This window comes from Dermacentor variabilis, chromosome 11 (genome assembly GCF_050947875.1).
Source record: "Dermacentor variabilis isolate Ectoservices chromosome 11, ASM5094787v1, whole genome shotgun sequence".
Taxonomy (NCBI): domain Eukaryota; kingdom Metazoa; phylum Arthropoda; class Arachnida; order Ixodida; family Ixodidae; genus Dermacentor; species Dermacentor variabilis.
The window spans coordinates 126,713,744-126,731,733 of NC_134578.1; the positions used below are offsets into that span (position 1 = coordinate 126,713,744).

The following is a 17,990-nucleotide window of genomic DNA, read 5'->3' on the forward strand; positions in this document are numbered from 1 at the left end:
CAGGGCTGGCCGTATACGTATGTATCAAGCGAAGGTGCACTTGGTAATTTGACACTAGTTCTTTGCATGTGTTCATGAGTGCAAATGCTTCTTTGGTAGTCTTTGATGGCATTTGGAAGACAACATCGTCGCGGCCGCTGGTGTTCGTGCAACCGTAGGCTGCACAGAAAGCCAGCATGATCGGCCCACCACTTCAGTTGATGCTGCGCATGTTGACTACCACTCTACATACACGCAGACGCACCAACAAAGGAATGCAGGGTCGATCGAAGCAGATTACGATGGCACGCATGCACAAACAAGCACGGTCAGGCACGGTCGCGGAGGCTGCGAAGGAACAGAACACTAGTGTTGTCACAACACCGTGGTTTCCGGTCTCCGCTCGCATTGTCAGCGTCAGCAGCAGCACGCGGCATACGACGGGGAGCGGAGCTACAGCGCAATTTTAACTGACGATTACGTCGCTCCTAATTGAAAAAAAAAATTTTACCTACATGGTTTATAAGGTTCCCGCAACCGTATATGAGTGTCCTATTGAATTCGACAGACTCTTAAGCTTCCCTTTAAAGCTCAAAACAATTTCACTTTTTATCTTAGCATAGTTTGTTTCATGGAGGCAAAGTTTCTGGCCAGAAAATATGAATACTTCAAAATTCAAACAAATTTGCCCCTACATTGCCTTTTTGGTGTAAGTGCAATGCTTTGAAAAGTACATTCTTAACTGAGGCACTTATTTATTGCAGTTCATCTGCATGCTTTTTCTCTGCAAAGGCACCAGCTCTAGTTGATATATTTTCACAACCACTTGCAATTCCCTCTATGAGACACCAAGAAAACTGACGAAAACAATTTGTACTTTTCCTTTCATTCAGATTTTCACTTGGGGAACAAACAATGAAACAAATTAGCCTTGAAAAGGCAATGATCTCTGCAAATGCCAACAAGCTCGACTTCTGTGTACAGAGCATGGCTGGTGCAACATGTGCATAGCAGATGCACCAAATTTCACAGCTATACTACAAATTTGCTGCATTTAGCTTCTTTGTAGAAGGCATATCGCTTTACTATTGTGCTCTGTATTGTTCATCTATCTAGCACTCTAAACAAGAGGTTCACAGAAAGATTAAGTCGTAAGAAGAAACTTTAACTTGTGGCCAACACCAAGTTCTTTATTGAAATAATGCAAAATGCAAATACGTTTTCATAAAACATCTGCTCGACCAATTGTAATAAAATTCGCTGCACTTAAGAGAGTTAAATTCTAATGATTAAGAAATTTTGATTTAGGAATATAATGTGAAAAATATTTCCAACAACAGAAGCACGAACTTTACAAATCCATAACTCAGCACCAAAAGCAGACATCACAGTTCTGTAAACTTCATCCATTAGAGCCATCTAAATCAGACAAATTTATTAAGATTTTACAGTCTATATGAATTGGTTAAATGTTTACAGGGGTTCTGCAAAAGTCCAACCCATAAATTAAAGGCACATAATACATCAACCTTGTCCCATTTATATGTCATAAGGTGAAATTTACAGAATTGTGAAATGGTTTTTTTGTTGTCGAGTTACAAAGTTGTAAGCTTGATATTCTCATTTTCTGAAATTCTGCAATTTTTAACAATTCATATGAAAAATTGATGGCCTAATAAAAATACCCTTGCTGCAGTCCCTAGATAAACGTTTCTTATTAAATGCAGTAAACCTAATCAAACTTGAAGCAGTGGTTACCGAGAAAAATGATTTTTCTGTTCCTATGCATTTTGAAGCCACATACATAAACTTCCACTAGTCATTAACAGCATTCAAACAACAGATGTCTCAGGCTGGAGACGATGCTTCAAGAATGGATAAGAGCTCTTGTCCGACTTTTGTTGATCACATAGCAAAAGGATCTCAAGCATTTCCTACGTGTTTCCACTTAACCAAAATTCCAAACATTGCTTCAGTGCTTCTTGCTGCATTAGCATGATCAGATGGCAGTAACAATGCTAGGCTCACAAAGGTTCCTAGAATTTGCAGGACTGTCCCGAATATCAATTACAATTTCTGCGTTCCAACTTTCCCTTAGGAGTGAGCACTAGGTCCACATTGAGGTTTGACGATACTGCTGGGGGGGGGGGGTATTCTCTAAGTGTCCACTTAGGGGACATGTCCGTTTTGTCTGCTGCTGAAGTTCCGATTGGCTGGGCTGGGCTATGCATCAGAAGGAGACAGGCGACCCCTGGCCAATCAGAACTTCAGCAGCAGAAGAAATGGACGTGTCCAATAGGTGGACACTTACAGAATATCTCCCCCCAGGTCACTCTATGCACAATGAAAGTCCTCCAAATTGCTCAAGCCTGCCTTTTTTTAAAAGTATTTTCAGGAATGTCACAATGGAAAGAATATTTCATAGAAAAATCAAATGAGTGCAAAACTACCAATGGTAGAGTCTGTCATGACTAATTTCCACCTAAAATGCATTATTTTACACTTTACAGCATGGTCCAGTCTTGAAAGCAGTAAAGTTGGTGCAATGTCATGTACTGCTACCAAACTCCATATGTAAATATTCATTTCTAAGCCATGTCTGCCATCCTGAGCTGCCCATTCTACTTCGCACCCAACACCAGGCTTTACCAAGTCAAGTGGCCTAGTCGATAGGCCTTTTCTAATACACTCAATCCAGAGCACATGGCAGATTGACCTTCCTCAGGACAATATGCCACCAGACAGCTGCAACCAGTAAAGCACGAAAAACAATAATACAGGGAAAATATAACTGAAGTGAACCAGGCAACACAGACAGGAACCAATAGCCTCAACTAAACCAGAAATATGAAATATCCTGCATTTGTTTACACTGTATGTCACATGGGGCCCTAAACATTTTTATGGGATCAACTTCATACTTGGCGTGCGAATTTCCCAACAGTACCGTAATGATCCAAAATTCAAGAAATGAAAACACTCACCACTTTGAAAAAGCTTGTAACAGAGTGTCTTCTGCAGCTCCATGTTCCTGGCACGAAGCTGCCGCACTTCTTCATTCAGCTCCTTGTAGTGCTCCTCGGCACATATGCAAGTGCCTCTTGGCAAGGCACTGCCTTGATCCTCAGGAACCTGCTGCGCCGAGGAGACTACTTGAGCATTTTCAGTGAACTGGGCGCGCAAGCTGTTCAGCTCATTTTGCACAGCTTGCAGCTGCAGCTGTAAAGCTGCATATGCACTCCTCGGGACAAAGTCAGACTCATCGTCCTGCAGGACTTCGTCCGCCAGCTGCAGCTCCGACCTCTCGCGTACTTGAGTCCTTAACTTCTTTTGGGACTGCTCCACCTGCAGTTCAATAAGGCACAATAGATGCCCTGGCAAAATGAACGCACACCACTTTCTGCACAGAATGTAACAGTTAAGTGTAATGCAGCACGACTTTATTTACCTACATACTGCAGAATAAAAGTAAAACACAAACAAAGCTATATACAATAACCAACTCAATGTGAAAAGCAATAAAAACAAAGCTGAAATGATATTTCTGCAGATGTGGTGCAGATGTTGTTACACTCACAAACAAAAGAAAGCTAGAATTTGCATTCCATATTTCTGCTGCATGCTAGTTAAAGGTGCTCATATTATGATGACGACTTGGGATTTCTATGGTACACTCATAACACCAATAATAACTAACCAATTCACATACAATAGGTGTTTCTATTACTATACAAGAATTTTGTTTAAACCGTGTGTGGCAGATAGCAAAGTTGTAGTCCATGAACCCGATTGCTCACAACGACTGCCAGAATGGGCACGACACAAAATAATTTCTGCCAATCATTGAGGGCTACCGGCAGATTTGGAATAAACAGAGTGAGCATGCTATTGGGTGATGACTTCGAAAAGGCACTTCATAATATATTTTACATAATGTATATGATATATTGTACAAACTTGGTTTTATGTTTGTTCTAATGATGTTTGCCGTTCTTTATACTGATTTTGATTATATTTTCATCCCTCTCAGCCAGGACCAAAAGCAAGGTTCGCAGTATTGTGTAAATAAAGAACTTTGAGGATGCCTAAACTTCGCTTTTAAGAGTGGAGCATGATAGTTTTACATTAGCCGATTCCAAATTCAACTTGCAACTTACCTCATGTCATCCCCCAGCTAACTTTCTGCCATTCTCAAATGTGCTTCCCTTCCTTTGGCACCCATTCTGCAACTCTGATGGTCCACCGGGTATCTGCCCTACGCATTACGTCGCCAGCCCAGCTACACCTATTTTTACAGCACAGCCTTAGAACAGCGAGATGTAGATGACATAGAGGTAACGAATGAGACCGTAACTAGGCTTGCTTCAGAAGCAGCAATTGAAGTGGGAGGCAACGCACCAAAGCAATCAGTAGGTGAGCTCTCCCAAGCAGTGAAGGACCTAATAAAAGAATGACAAAGAATGAAACAGTTCAACTCAAGAGATCAGATAGAATTTGTGGAATTGTCAAGACTGATCAACAAGGAGAAAATAAAGCATATTCGAAATTATAACGTAACAAAGGCTGAAGAAGCCGTAAGAAGTGGACGCAGCCTGAAATCAGTGAGAAGGAAACTTGGCATAGGACAAACAAAGTTGTATGCAATTAAAGATAAGCAGGGTAATATCATCAGCAATATAGAAGATATAGTAAATGCAGCGGAAGAATTCTATACTGCCCTATACAATACCCAGAGCAGCCAGGATATCTCCATTGAAAGTAGTAATGAACAGGTTACAAGGCTCCTTCTATAACTTGCAAGGAAGTTAGAAGGGCCTTTCAAGGCATGAAACGGGGGAAAAGTGGCAGTAGAAGATTGAATAACAGTTCATTTAATCAAAATGGAGGAGACATGCTTGAAAAGTTTGTGGCCCTTTATACGAAATGTCTCAACTTCAAGGGTCCCAGAGAACTGGAAGAATGCCAACATTCTACTAATCCACAAAAAGGAGACGTTAAAGAATTGGAAAATTACAGGCCCATTAGCTTACTTATTATATAAAATATTTACCAAAACAATCACCAATAGAATAAGGGCAATATTGGACTTCAGTCAACCAAGGCAATAGGCTGGCTTCAGGAAGGGATCCTGTACAATGGATCACATCCATGTAATCAATCAGGTAATCGAGAAACCTGCAGATTAGTCAGCCTCTCTACATGGCTTTCATAGAATACGAAGAGGCACTTGATTCGGTAGAGATACCAGAAGTCATAGAGGCATTACTTAATCAAGGTTTAGAGCAGGCTTACATAAATATCTTGGAAAATATCTACAAAGATTCCACAGCTACCCTAATTCTCCACAAGAGTAGGAAGATACCTATAAAGAAAGGGGTCAGAAAAGGCGACACAATCTCTCCAATGATATTCATTGCATGCTTGGAAGAAGTGTTCAAGCTAGTAAATTGGGACCTCTTAGGAGTAAGGATCAACGGCGAACATCTCGGCAACCTTCGGTTCGCAGATGACATTGTCCTGTTCAGCAACACTGGGGACGTGTTACAACAAATGATTGAGCACCTTAACAGAGAGTTTGCAAGAGTGGGGTTGAAAATTAATATTCAGAAAACAAAGATAATCATCAATAGCCTGGCAAGGGAACAAGATTTCAGTATCACCAGTCAGCCTGTAGAGTCCGCGAAGGAATATGTTTACCTAGGACTCACAGGGGACCCAAATCATGAGAAAGAAATTCATAGAACAATAAATTTGCGGTAGAGTGTATACGGCCGACATACTCAAATTCTTACTGGAAGCTTACCATTATCACTAAAAAGAAAGATGTACAATCAGTGCATTCTACTGGTGCTAACATATAGGGCAGAAACTTGGAGACTGACAAAGAAGCTCGAAAAGAAGTTAAGGACCGCACAAAGAGCGATGGAACAAAGAATTATAGGTGTAGCGTTAAGAGACAGGAAAACAGCAGTGTGGATCAGAGAGCAAACGGGCACAGCCAATATTTTAATTGACATTAAGAGAAAAAAAAAGGAGCTGGCTGGGGCATGTAATGTATTCGCAACTTTCACCGCCTATAGGTGGCGCTACTCGAAATTCAATATGGCTGTCGTTAAGGGGATCGTGCAGACGCCACCGGCTATTGTACACGCTGCATCGGATCGCATAGTGTTTCCGGCCGCAGCGTGGTATTGTCATGTCTTCATTTCAAAGACCACTGACTCTGGGATGTATTATGACCCACATTGGGGGTTCAGAAACGCGTGTTCGGTGACTGGTTGAAGGTGAAGAAGTGTTGAACGCAGGACACATCGTTTGCTGCGGCTTGAAAGAATGCACAGTCTCGTAGTACACCGTCCAAGGAATGTGCCTGCAAACATCACAAGTGCGGCAGAAACCGCACGAGCTGTGGCTCGAATTTAGGAGCGACGAAACCATAAAAATGGGTACATGTGCTATTTACTGGCTTTGTATTTTTTTTTCTTTCGAGTCCCTCGCCGAATAGGCTTCAGTGGCCGCACTTCAAGAAATTAAAACAGCTCACTGCGTTTACTGCAGAGGCGTGAGCGGGCCCCAACGCTCCGTGAAAATGAATTGCTTGCTGCTGGTACGTGTGGCATGGTATACGTGTACTACATATTCGGTCGTCCACTCTTAGTTTGAACACGCGAGCACATGGCTGCGCCCTTCAGCCTGCAAGTGCGTCTGACACATGTGCGTTTCCAGGCAGACAGGTTTATGCGTAAAGGGACCACGAGTTGCTGCTTCACGTCGTCTGCATTTTTGCTACGATGCGCGGCTGTGAGCACCGCTACACGTTAAGAGGGGCCCCGTGTACTGCCACGGCTTCGGTGTCCGAACCCTTGCCTCGCGTTGCCTGGCAAACTATGCTGCCTTTATGCACTAGTAAACAAAGGGTATTCGCTCGCATTCATTTGCTAAAGCATCGTCTATGCAGTCGTACAGCACATGGCAAACGTTTAATGATGCCGAAAAGCTGATTTCATCGCCGTAGGATCATTACATCGATTTGGTCATTCTCCGATGAACCGTAGAACTCGATTCGCCTGCCCACACCCCAAAAGTGGTTCTTCCAGTACTTACATGAATATTTTTTTGGAGCCCAGATGCAAAAAGCCGCAAAGAAAATACTGCACGAAGGCAGCACGAAAGGAAAAAAGATACGCAATGAAACGGGAGAAAGCGCAATACGTCACGTTTATTCACATAACATGAAGAGTGCCTGTCCTGCATTGGCGCAACATTTTTTTTTCTTACAGGGCCACTGCTCTTGCAAAGCAGGCAAGCAAGCAGGCAACACAGGCTGTGAGCCGTACCTGATTGTGCATATCCTCACCAACCAGCATGCACAAAAGTTTGAGGAACTTCTCTTCTATGAAGTCGCATTCAGAGACTGGGACAAGTTAAGAATTTACAGAGCTGATATGAACCATTTGAGTGCTCAGCTAGCAAAATTTTATAAGGACACGTTTGCTGTGAGCTCAGCACAAGCAGTTAGAATTTGTGCCGAGACTGCTGGGCAAAATAATACACAGTGGCAAAGAGAGCGAATGCTCAGAATAACAGGAAGCAAGTGCCACACGTTGTAGATTTGCGCCATCACCAACAAACAGCTGGCAAAACAAAATTGAAAAACTGCTGACGCAAAACTTCCAAGGAAACGACGCCACGAGATATGGCAAAGCGTGCGAGAAGCCAGCTCTCGAAGAGTATGCACTTAACACATTGTTTTTGTGACAGGCTTCCCAATGCGCAATTTCACTGCGCACTCCTTTTTCATTGGTTCCTCGCAAGGAAACGAGTGAAGGCTTACCTCGCCTTTGACTGCACGGCATGTGCACTGAGGCACACAGCACATTTTGTTGCTTTTGTACGTCTTGCCCATTTCATCAAACACGTAACCCGTCAAAACAGTATCACTGCGAAAGGCAACCTGTGCCTCAGCTGCGTAGATGACTGCAGAGCTCTGAAATACCGCTGTAAAAAGGGACCCCAGTCAAATACAAAACAAAGGCTCCAGCGCACCACACTAACTGAACACGGGCGACGCGGCTACGAAACGCGGGCATCCCCTCGTTGAGGCTTACGACGGCTGCCGCATGGCGTCGCTACCATCTGTGAAAGTTGCGAATAGGTTAGATAACCGGTGGACCATTAGGGTTACAAAATGGGTGCCAAGAAAAGGGAAATGCAGTCGAGGACGGCAAAAGACTAGGTGGGGTAATGAAATTAAGAAATTCGCAGGTGCAAGTTGGAATCGGTTAGCACAGCACAGGGGCCAATTAGAGATCGGAGAGAGAGGCCTTCATCCTGCAGTGGACTTAAAGTAGGTTAATGATGATGATGTATACACATATAGATAAAGCACTTTACATGTTACTGAAACTTGCAGCACAGATTCAACCACAACTGTTTTAAGATGCATGTGGCGCATCTTAAATATCATTATTTTAATCACTGCTTTTGCTTTTGATATACCTGTGCATGCAGCAGCTTATGTGGGAGAGCTTGCATGGACTAGAACATGAAACCTTTTTTACTATTTAGACAACTATTTGGTAATATGGAGTATGTTATGCATGCACAATGCTATATATAAGGCTTCAATTACAAAAAGGCTTGCAGTTTACATAGTAAAATTATTCTGTGAAGGCTTTGTACTGTGACCTACCATGAAAAAATTTCTGATCTCAGCTGCCAAAGTAACTAAAACATTATTAAGAATAAAATTGTGTTTGCATTCTGTTCTTTCTCCTGCAGACATCACAAGATTTTGAATCAGTTATAAGTTCAGAGTGGGCACTCCACCCTCTCGCTTTCATCGCATTTGTCTCTTCTAGCTGTTTCTTTTGTCACCATGCAAACTTGCCCAACTGTCTGCTTTTGCCTTATCAGTACACTGTTGTCTTAGAGGCGATGTGAAGCTTTTGAAATTGACTTGCAGTACATCTACAGTGTGTTATGAAGGTGGAAAGTGCTTGGTTTAAGTGAATGGTGGTGCATCACTTACTGACTTATTCCACTATCACTAATTAGCACGCGGAATGCTTACATATCGCTAAAGGGGCAGCCGATACCCGAAAGCCAACAAATCAGGATCCTTGGAATGTGGGTGCAATCCAACCAGCGCTGCACCCACACGCTGAAAACACTCAAGCAGTCAACAACCCAAATAGCACGCATGATCACGCGGGTGTCACAAAAGAGATATGGGATGAAAGAAGGAGACACACTTAAGCTGGTTGGCAACCTGGTGGTCAGCAGGGTCGCATACTCACTCCCGTACTTCAACTGCACCAAACAGGAAATACAAGAAGCGGACACAATTTTACGCAAAGCGTACAAAACAGCACTTCACCTGCCGAACAATACATCGACAGAGAAACTAATGGCACTTGGTTTAAGCAACACCTTCGAAGAATTAAAAGAAGCCCAAAGTATCGCACAGCTCATGAGACTCCAGCAGACCAAAACGGGAAGGGAACTGCTAATAAGGCTAGGCTTCGCGGAATCAATCAAAGAAACCCAAAGAACGGAGGGGATTCCTGATGAATATCGGAAAACATACACTGTTAGCCCCCTACCCAAAAACATGGACCCAAACCTCCACACGGCGCGAAGGGACGCAAGGGCGAAATACGTCGAAAAGTACCTGGCCACAAAAAACACAACAGTATACACAGATGCTGCAGTATACGCCAAGCAAAGAGGCACAAACATAGTAAAGACAGCTGCGATAGTAATAAGCCAGGACTACAAAGAGATCAGCAGCGCGTCAATGAAGGACTGCTCGGTAACGGAAGCTGAGGAAATAGCCGTAGCTCTAGCGGCAGTGGAGGGCTACCGATCCGAAAGGTCTTTAACAATACTCACCGACTCGCAAACTACGTGTCGGAATTACATGAACGGCAGAATAGGACGCAGTGCGCTTCACATCCTCCGCTCCTGCAGGGCTAACAACAAAGTCAGGCATACAATTTTCTGGGTACCGGGACACGCTGGAATAGAAGGGAACCTAAGGGCGGACAAGGCAGCTCGAGAGCACACAAACCGAGCGGCCACAACCACCGACCCTGAGGAACCCATACCAGTCAACCCAAGCTACTCAGACATTTTGAATTACTATAAGGGGGTCCGAATCAAATACCCTCCACCCCACAACAGCCTAAATCAGCATGAAGCAACCTCTTGGAGGAGGCTGCAGACAGGAACATATCCAAACCTAAACACACTAAGCAAGATGTTTCCCACCCAGTATAGAGACATTTGCCCCTGGTGCGGCGCCAAGCCCACCTTATATCACATTACATGGGAATGCGTTCAGAATCAACAATTCCTTCAAATAAAAGACCCGAGTGCGGAGCAGTGGGAGAGGGTGCTCTCCAGCAGCGACCCGAAAGTCCAGCATGGACTAGTAAGGCACGCTCGCCGAGTAGCCACCCTCAGTGGTGCCCTGGAATAGGGACGTCGACCCTGTGCAGATGGGGAAGAAGACCGTGAAGACGGCCGACCGCATCTGCCACCGCTAATTTCTAACCAATTAGAGCAAATAAAGTTTTTCCTCCTCCTTGCAGGTGTTCCTAAAATTTTTTTACCATTCTTTTCGCTGTAGTATGTGTGATGCAATCACATTGACTTCCGTGCAGGTTGGACATCACTGTCATTACGTTTTGAAGACGTAAGGCAGTTCAGCACATAATATTAAGTGCTCTAGCCTTCTGCCTTGCATGCAGCAAATGCAATTATCAACAAGGCATTATTACCTTTTCTTTGCTCCTTTTTCGCCCTTTTGGCAAGTCCACCAAAACCTTCCTGGGGCGCTTCTCCATGTAGGCCTGCATCTCCTCCATCGATTCTGCAGATAATATAACGTTGTGGGATGCAACCCAAACACACGCAGACACAAATATCCTACAAGGCCTACTTGCATAATGTTCCTGCAAGCACGACAACGCCGTTACAATCCAAGGAAAGACGCCGCCTTTTGGAGACTCTACAGCCGTTTTGAAGCACGCCTACATGAAATGCTCATGGTGCAATCATTGTGCGATAGCGTATATTGAAAATTAAAGACTCCAAGTGAATGCACATACAGGTAATGCTACCGCCACTTTCGAGGCGTAACACACATTGTGTGAAAAGGTCTAGATAAGCTGCTTCCCGACTTAAGTTATGTCACTACGGCCGCTGCCTATACACAACGCACGCTCTTCGATCCATGACATCACTACGAAAGGGTACGAATGGAGCTTGACGTGTCACTTACCAGTGAGATGCAGGATTCGCGCTTCATAGAAGTCGCCGTCTGTGTTGTCGTCTCCAGGCCAGTAAACGCTGTAAGGTTTGGTTGGCTGGAAATCGGCAACGTTCTTGGGCTTGAAGTCGCTTATGGCGCAGTGCTTGACGACAGCCGTCTTGCCATCGAACTCGTATTGCACGAACGCAAACATTGTCACGCAGCTCAAATCAGTGGCGGCAAGCTAGGAGGCACGGGCGAACCAAGCGAACTGTCACTGAGAGAGTAGCACTTGTCAGATCCACGTGTTCACGTTATACCACGTGCTTGAGATGTGACGTCCTATTGACGACATTACCCAATGTCATGTGATCCAAGGCGCGAACATACGAAAGTGCCACACTGCTTTCGTGCTAGTGTAGCTGTTTGCGGGACGCACAATAGAGCCTTTTCATTCAAAACGCGTGCTAAATAATGTGAAACAGGTGTCCCCACTAAATGAGCCACCATGATGCCGTTATAAGGTTAGGAAATGTTGGCTGCACTTTTTTAATCTTTCTTTTTTAATGCAGACTTTCGTTACATCTGCGTCAAAAGTTAATTTTGCACAACGAACGGGAAGTTTCCGAGAATTACATGCAAGATAGATTAAAACGGCAAGGTGAGTGGGTGTAATAAAAGCGAGATGAATTTCTTTTCTAAATTCGGTATTCGTATCATATTGCATAACGGGTCACTCTGTATATATGGCATTGTATATATCCCATGATTTTCTTATACATTTAAGTTTATCTCAATTGACAACAGCGACAATAGCTAATAATAATAGGGAAAATGCAATTATTCTGTGGAAGTGCGATTGCCACGTCGTGAAATTACTCCTTTGAAAGTTGGCAGTGAACACTTTTTAGGGCGCTGCACGTGTACACTGATGCAGCTGGACACAAAAGTGAAGACAACTTTTATGCTTGGCACACATTTGCAGTCACAACTTGCTTGCTCTTTTCTGCATTATTTCACTTTTGGTAAGCTACATGGTGTTTCGATCGTGAATCCTCGAAATATTTTAATTGTGAAGCGTGCAGCGCTTGAAGCACGATTGACTGTCGACCTACGCTGCGTTGGATGCGCCCGGTTACCATCCTCAAACACATCTTTTCTTCCTGCTTCCCTTCCTTTCTTTCTTGTTCCTGCGTTTTTTCTTATTTTTTTTAATTTCCTTAATTACTATTGCGGTCTTCTAGTTCGTTGTCCTCCCGAAAAAACCCTGGCTTAATTCCCAGTCCCGTGGTTGTTGTTATAGCGCACGGGCTAGTCTAGCTTCGGGGTTTTGACGGTTGTTAATCTGTAACTTTTCCATATATGGTCATGCACAAGCTTCTACAGCGATTCTTTAAAACTGATGGTAGCGCTAAAGAGGAAGAACACACGGTGAAAAGACGACACGACGACGAGGAAACGCTACTCACAATTGGTTTATTTTTTGAAAAGGGTTCAATATTTAAGAGCTATTCAATATTCTAGAGCGAACAACTAACATTTCAAAAATATGAACCAAGCTTAGTTCTTGCAAGCCAAGAGCAATAATGCATAGTGCTTCATGCTTGAGTGTTTGTACAAAACATGTGAATACTTATGCGTGATACGGAGGTATACAATCCTACGACTTATACAAGTGGACATTCAGGAAGCTGTTTATACAGCGAGATATAGCAATGCATATGCTGCTGTGACGGGCCCGACTCCCCCTATTTCATTAATGATGGAACTTGTGTTGGGAAGAATTGATTATACGAGAGTGCAGCGCTGTAGTTATATGTATGTATTAGAGTGCTGCAACTTATGATGATCGGCAAAAGTGGTGGAAAGCGTTTAGAGCACCCTGCACATGTATCTTGACTTCTGTGATTTCCGCCAACATCGTATAATCTACAGAACGCAGATCAAAAGTCATGTAAAAGAACTATAAAGGATAACTTATAATTTCGGTATAGTGTGCATAATTACACTGATATCCACAAGTGTGCTGAATCGGGCTGGTTCATCCCACGCACGGTGGGAATCAACGTTATGCGAAACATTTGCATGTAGCGGGCTCGTTTTGGATTGCGCAAAGCGTTACCAGGTACATATTTGTGTAATACGAATAGCTCTGTGTCTGACAGGAGCGTGCGTATTACGACATCAGCAAGACGACGGTGACGACCATCGCGTGACGACGACGGCATGATTTCGACGTGAGCTTATACGACATGCCGATTGTTGGTTTCAACACAGGTATACTAGACGAGCGTAAGAGAGAGAAACGCTAATAAGTGGCCGCATCAGCCTAAGTACAGGGTCCTGAATATTTCGCTGCGCGCGTTCTCAAAAAGGTTTTCTGCTCATCCCTGCACTGTTCTTGCTCAAATTTTGCAGAACGATCGCATTTTTGCATCGAATTCATTTAGTATAACACTTCGCACATTTACTTGTTTGGTTTTTATGAAAAAAAGTGCAAATATACTGCACATATGAGAATGCAAGCTGCTGCCGTCTCTGCGCAAGCATAAACTTGTGTCGCCGCCTGCCGTCAGATGCAGAAAGCACCGTTTCAAGGAGGGCATTCGCCTGTCCCAGGAGTGGGCAACGCGCGGAAGCCCTCCCTGAAACGCTGCTTTCTGCAGCTGACGGCGGGCGGCGAAACAAGTTTATGTTTACTAGCAAAGAAAAAAAAAAGCAGCGGCCAGGTGGCGACCATCAATGTTTTCCATCTCACAAAACACAATATATATCCATTGCTCACGCATGGCTCCATAATCTTGGATAGTCAGCCGCGTGGTTCGGTTTGTACATGCCTCCTTTTGGGGTTTCGACTAAGTTTCGTGGTATTCCGAAGGTGAAGCTAGCTCTTAGTTGTGTTTGCCCGCAAGTATTTGCAGCAGCAGTAATAAGCGTGCCGCAGGCCCAGCCTGCTCTCTGCTAGTGTTTGCGCGCAGCATGTCGCAGAAGACGCGAGGCCGCTACAGGCGGTACTTGGAACCGAACTCAACTGATCAAGTACCAAAGCAGACCCTCAGCAGCATTGCCAAGCGAGCGAAAACACGCAGCGCTAGCAAGGTACGTGCAATACTGATAATTCAGTGATTATAACAAGTTCTTTTTGGGTGGAGGGGGGGGGGGGTAGGCAGTTTTTGACATGCCACTTTGGTTTAGTGGCTGTGGCGTTCTGCAGCCGAGCACAAAGTCGAGTTCTGTGCAGAGAAATATAAACATCTTTATTGACTAGTCCGAGGACTGTTGGCGGGGCCCCTAATCCACGGCTCCCATGACGATTGCCGCGGCGCCGCTTTACGATGCAGGCAGAAAGTAAAAACAGTCCTGTGTAGTTTTTCGTACAGAGCTCGATCAAGGCTCTAGTCTAGAACGGTGAAAGCAACTGCGAGAGCATCAGACGACCACCAGGGTCAAAAGAGAGAATGCGTCACTTAAAATCACGACGTAGCTGAGCCGCAGCGAATTGCGTCTCTTTTTCTCAAGCTCTAAACAAAAGACTGGGCTTGAACGCGTTGAACTACCACAGAAGAATTGCTGCTGTGCCCTATATTCTGGTAACAAATCTAGAATGGACAACGCAGTTGCAAAAGTTCTCTGATTTCGATTGCTTGTGTAGGCAAATGAGCATAAGCAATAACTGAGCATGTGACAATGTAGGTAATTGTTGCCCTCAAATATAATACATTTCTTTCACATGCTACTAGCACATCGACCCAAGAGGCCAGTGCATCAATTCCCTTTTGCAGGATTGTGCCAACTCGTTGGATTCTTTCCCTTGCCGTCAGATCTTTGCATTTCGAAGTACTTGTGCACTCCTTGATTTAACAAATAAATAAGCACACAATTGTGATAAAATATAATAAATTGTATTATATTAGCTTGATAGCTTAGGGGAGCTTTCTGTATCCTTGGCATTGAGATTTGTCAGCAGCCATTTGTATTATTGGAAAACAGGATTAGTTGTATTTTAAACTGATGCACATGATGCAACAAAACAGCATCACTGTGTTGCTTCCAATGGGCGTATGTTTTCTCCATTTTGTCATAATTTCATCCTTTGCTCATGTCGGTATGAACTTGAGCGCAGCAATTAAAATTAATCCAGGTTATATTAAGTGTCATGTTCTCATACGATTCTGTGTAGAGTGCACTTAGAATATCCTGCTTCTAAGATGCCTTACGAACCACCTGAATTGAGTATTTTGCAACTGATTATATGGCAGCATGTTATACACATATTTTAATATCAATTATTAATAATGGCTGAACAAGGGAAGCCTCAGCCCAGAGCGAGCCTTCCATTGTGTGACCCTTTTTAATGTTTTGGATATCAATTATATTACTTATTCTTTGTGTTGTTTATTATTAGTTGTGATAATTCTGTTTATTACACATCACTTCCACTGTAATTTATCTGCCCAGTACGCAGTAAAAGTAATTACCACTTAATTAAAACTGGAAGGCCTTTTTTTCCAGGTTATTGCACCAAACAAGCAGGCAGCGACCATTGTTTGTGCAAAGGACTCTCCAGTTCATCGGACAGCCAGTGTTTCTGAAGATGCATCTCGGGATGGCAACCTGAGCATGTTACCAGACATGGCTGCTAGCTGCCTTGATGATGAACCGCCAATGCCTTATGCCAGCAACACATGTGAAAGAGACGAGAGAGACGAAGATGAGTGCTCTGTTCCTGCTCCCAGTGTTGCCATGCAGGATGTCAGCTCTGAAACCGAAGAAGAGGCCGACCATACACAGGTGCAACATGACAGCGAAGGTGACAGTGCAGCCGAAGATTGTGACACGGAACAGTTCGGTTTGGATGACGCCCCTGAGCAGTACTTCTTGAAACTCTCAAAGGAAACGCTCCCTTCGCAGTCGACGACAAAGGCAGAGGCACTGTTGCTCATCTTAGCTTATGTTGTCAGTGCTGGACTGACGTGGGCTCAAATTAGAGGTCTGCTAATTTTGATAAATGCCCTGTTAGGAAGCAATGTAGTGCCTGGAAGCACATATTTCTTCCGAAAGCTCTGGAAAGACAAGAAAGAACTGATAAAGCTACATTTTTTTTGTCACACTTGTCATGAATATTTGGGGAAGTTCTCAAAATCTGAAGAAAATGTGTCGGTGACTTGTCAGTCATGTGGCACGGAGAAGACGCTTCAGAGCCTGAAGCATTCTGGGAGTTTCTTCTTGATGTTTGATATGAGGCAGCGGATGCTAGATATATTGAAGAATGTTGGTGGTGCACTGCTTCAAAACTTGCAGTTGCTGGCATCACGACGCTGTATACCAGGAACATACAGTGACATCACTGACGGTGATTTGTATAGAAGCATAAGGAAACAGTTTAATATGAGTTGGTCAGATTTGACACTGTGCTTCAATACAGATGGTGCACCAGTTTTCGAATCGAGCAAATATTCAATTTGGCCAATTCAAATTCTTTTGAACGAGCTTCCTGCTCAAGTCCGGTGGCAAAATATAGCAATTGGCGCTCTGTGGTTTTCAAAAGTTCACCCTCCAATGCATCTTTTCATTGGCAAATTTGTTGAAGAGCTTGCCAATATTGGAACTCTTACATGGTCCCATGGTGGAAGACGAATTAAATCAGCGGTCCATGCAGTTGCTTGCTGTGTTGATTCGCCAGCTAGAGCTGCAGTTCTGAACATGAAGCAATTCAACGGCTACTTTGGCTGTAGTTGGTGTTTGGAGAGAGGCACAGCTGTAGAAGGTGAGTGCATGCATGGTACTTAGTGCCCATAGCTACAAAGCACTTTGAATTGGTGTTGTCAAACTCTTATTGGCAACAGAAGCAAAAATATTAAGTGAGTACTATGAACCAGCAAGTGGAGGGCAAATTGAGTGCAAGCTTAACTTTACACATTTATCATAGAAAGTGTATTTATTTGTCCAGCACTGAGGCTAGAGCTGGAGATCTATCTTGATAGATGGAAAAGCTGGGTGGGTGAAGTTTTGTTTCATATGTTCCCATCTACTAAGTGGTCTGGATAGTTGCAATGTTTTTATGCCACATTGGGCAATTTTTGACTAGTTTTTCTCAAAGCAGTGTATATATTCTTTTTTACAGGACATTTTCTATAGAACATTTCTTTAGAGAACTGGTAGTGGAATTTAACATAATTTATCTCCGTATGAGCAAATTATTTGTGGCTTAGAAGTATGGTTCGTTGTGCTAGTTGGTTAGATACATTAATGGGGATCATAGCGCTATAGGACACAGACTAGAGTGAGACAACAGGACAAGCGCTCATGCTGTTGCCTCCGTCTTCTCTGTGTCCTATAGCGCTATGATACCCATGGATTAATTTGTGGCTTCAGCCAGACGATTTGCAAATTTATTACTTGCAGAACATACAATTCAGCTGAACCTATCAGTGATGGCATTATGACAGCATGCTATGAAGCCACAGGAACATTAGTATTCCTGAGCCAATTTCCGTTTGTATCTTCTTCAGAAGGTACTTTTTTCAGAAGGTACTTGAAAGCCCTTTTTAGGACTAGTGTGTAGGTCAGCAGAAAAGTTAAGTGCTTTTGCCTGTGCATGGAACGGGAGTTTAAGCTATGCTGCTGCAATTACAAGCTCAATGGTCTTCGTAAGCCGACAATTCTAGATGCATTGCAAAAAGTGTGGCGAAACTCGCATGTAATTTTAGGTCTCGTTGCCCTCGTTTATGGAACAAATCTCAGTGGTTGCTCT

The 17,990-nt window shown here is 43.6% G+C and overlaps 2 protein-coding genes across 2 annotated transcripts; one reads left to right on the forward strand and one right to left on the reverse strand.

The window, feature by feature from the left end:
- Positions 1-3,034: 3,034 nt before the first annotated feature.
- Positions 3,035-11,985, reverse strand: LOC142563514 (uncharacterized). The gene is made up of 4 exons (XM_075674061.1): positions 11,267-11,985; positions 10,764-10,855; positions 3,096-3,324; positions 3,035-3,054 (listed from the first exon to the last, which is right to left on the reverse strand). The coding sequence occupies exons 1-4, from the start codon at positions 11,448-11,450 to the stop codon at positions 3,035-3,037; spliced, it is 525 nt and encodes a 174-aa protein (XP_075530176.1). The 5' UTR covers positions 11,451-11,985.
- A 2,129-nt stretch (positions 11,986-14,114) lies between these two features.
- Positions 14,115-16,578, forward strand: LOC142563515 (uncharacterized). The gene is made up of 3 exons (XM_075674062.1): positions 14,115-14,335; positions 15,749-16,085; positions 16,538-16,578. The coding sequence occupies exons 1-3, from the start codon at positions 14,216-14,218 to the stop codon at positions 16,576-16,578; spliced, it is 498 nt and encodes a 165-aa protein (XP_075530177.1). The 5' UTR covers positions 14,115-14,215.
- Positions 16,579-17,990: the final 1,412 nt, after the last annotated feature.

Bases quoted from the DNA above. Each gene is read 5' to 3' on its own strand.
- LOC142563515 (XM_075674062.1), top strand. From the start codon at position 14,216: ATGTCGCAGAAGACGCGAGGCCGCTACAGGCGGTACTTGGAACCGAAC. The intron at 14,336-15,748 runs GTACGTGCAATA...CTTTTTTTCCAG, and splicing joins AAACACGCAGCGCTAGCAAG to GTTATTGCACCAAACAAGCA. The intron at 16,086-16,537 runs GTTTGGATGACG...CAAAACTTGCAG, and splicing joins TTGTGACACGGAACAGTTCG to TTGCTGGCATCACGACGCTG.
- LOC142563514 (XM_075674061.1), bottom strand. From the start codon at position 11,450: ATGTTTGCGTTCGTGCAATACGAGTTCGATGGCAAGACGGCTGTCGTC. The intron at 10,856-11,266 runs GTAAGTGACACG...TATTATCTGCAG, and splicing joins GCGAATCCTGCATCTCACTG to AATCGATGGAGGAGATGCAG. The intron at 3,055-3,095 runs GCAGTGCCTTGC...TGTGCCGAGGAG, and splicing joins GCAGGTTCCTGAGGATCAAG to CACTACAAGGAGCTGAATGA.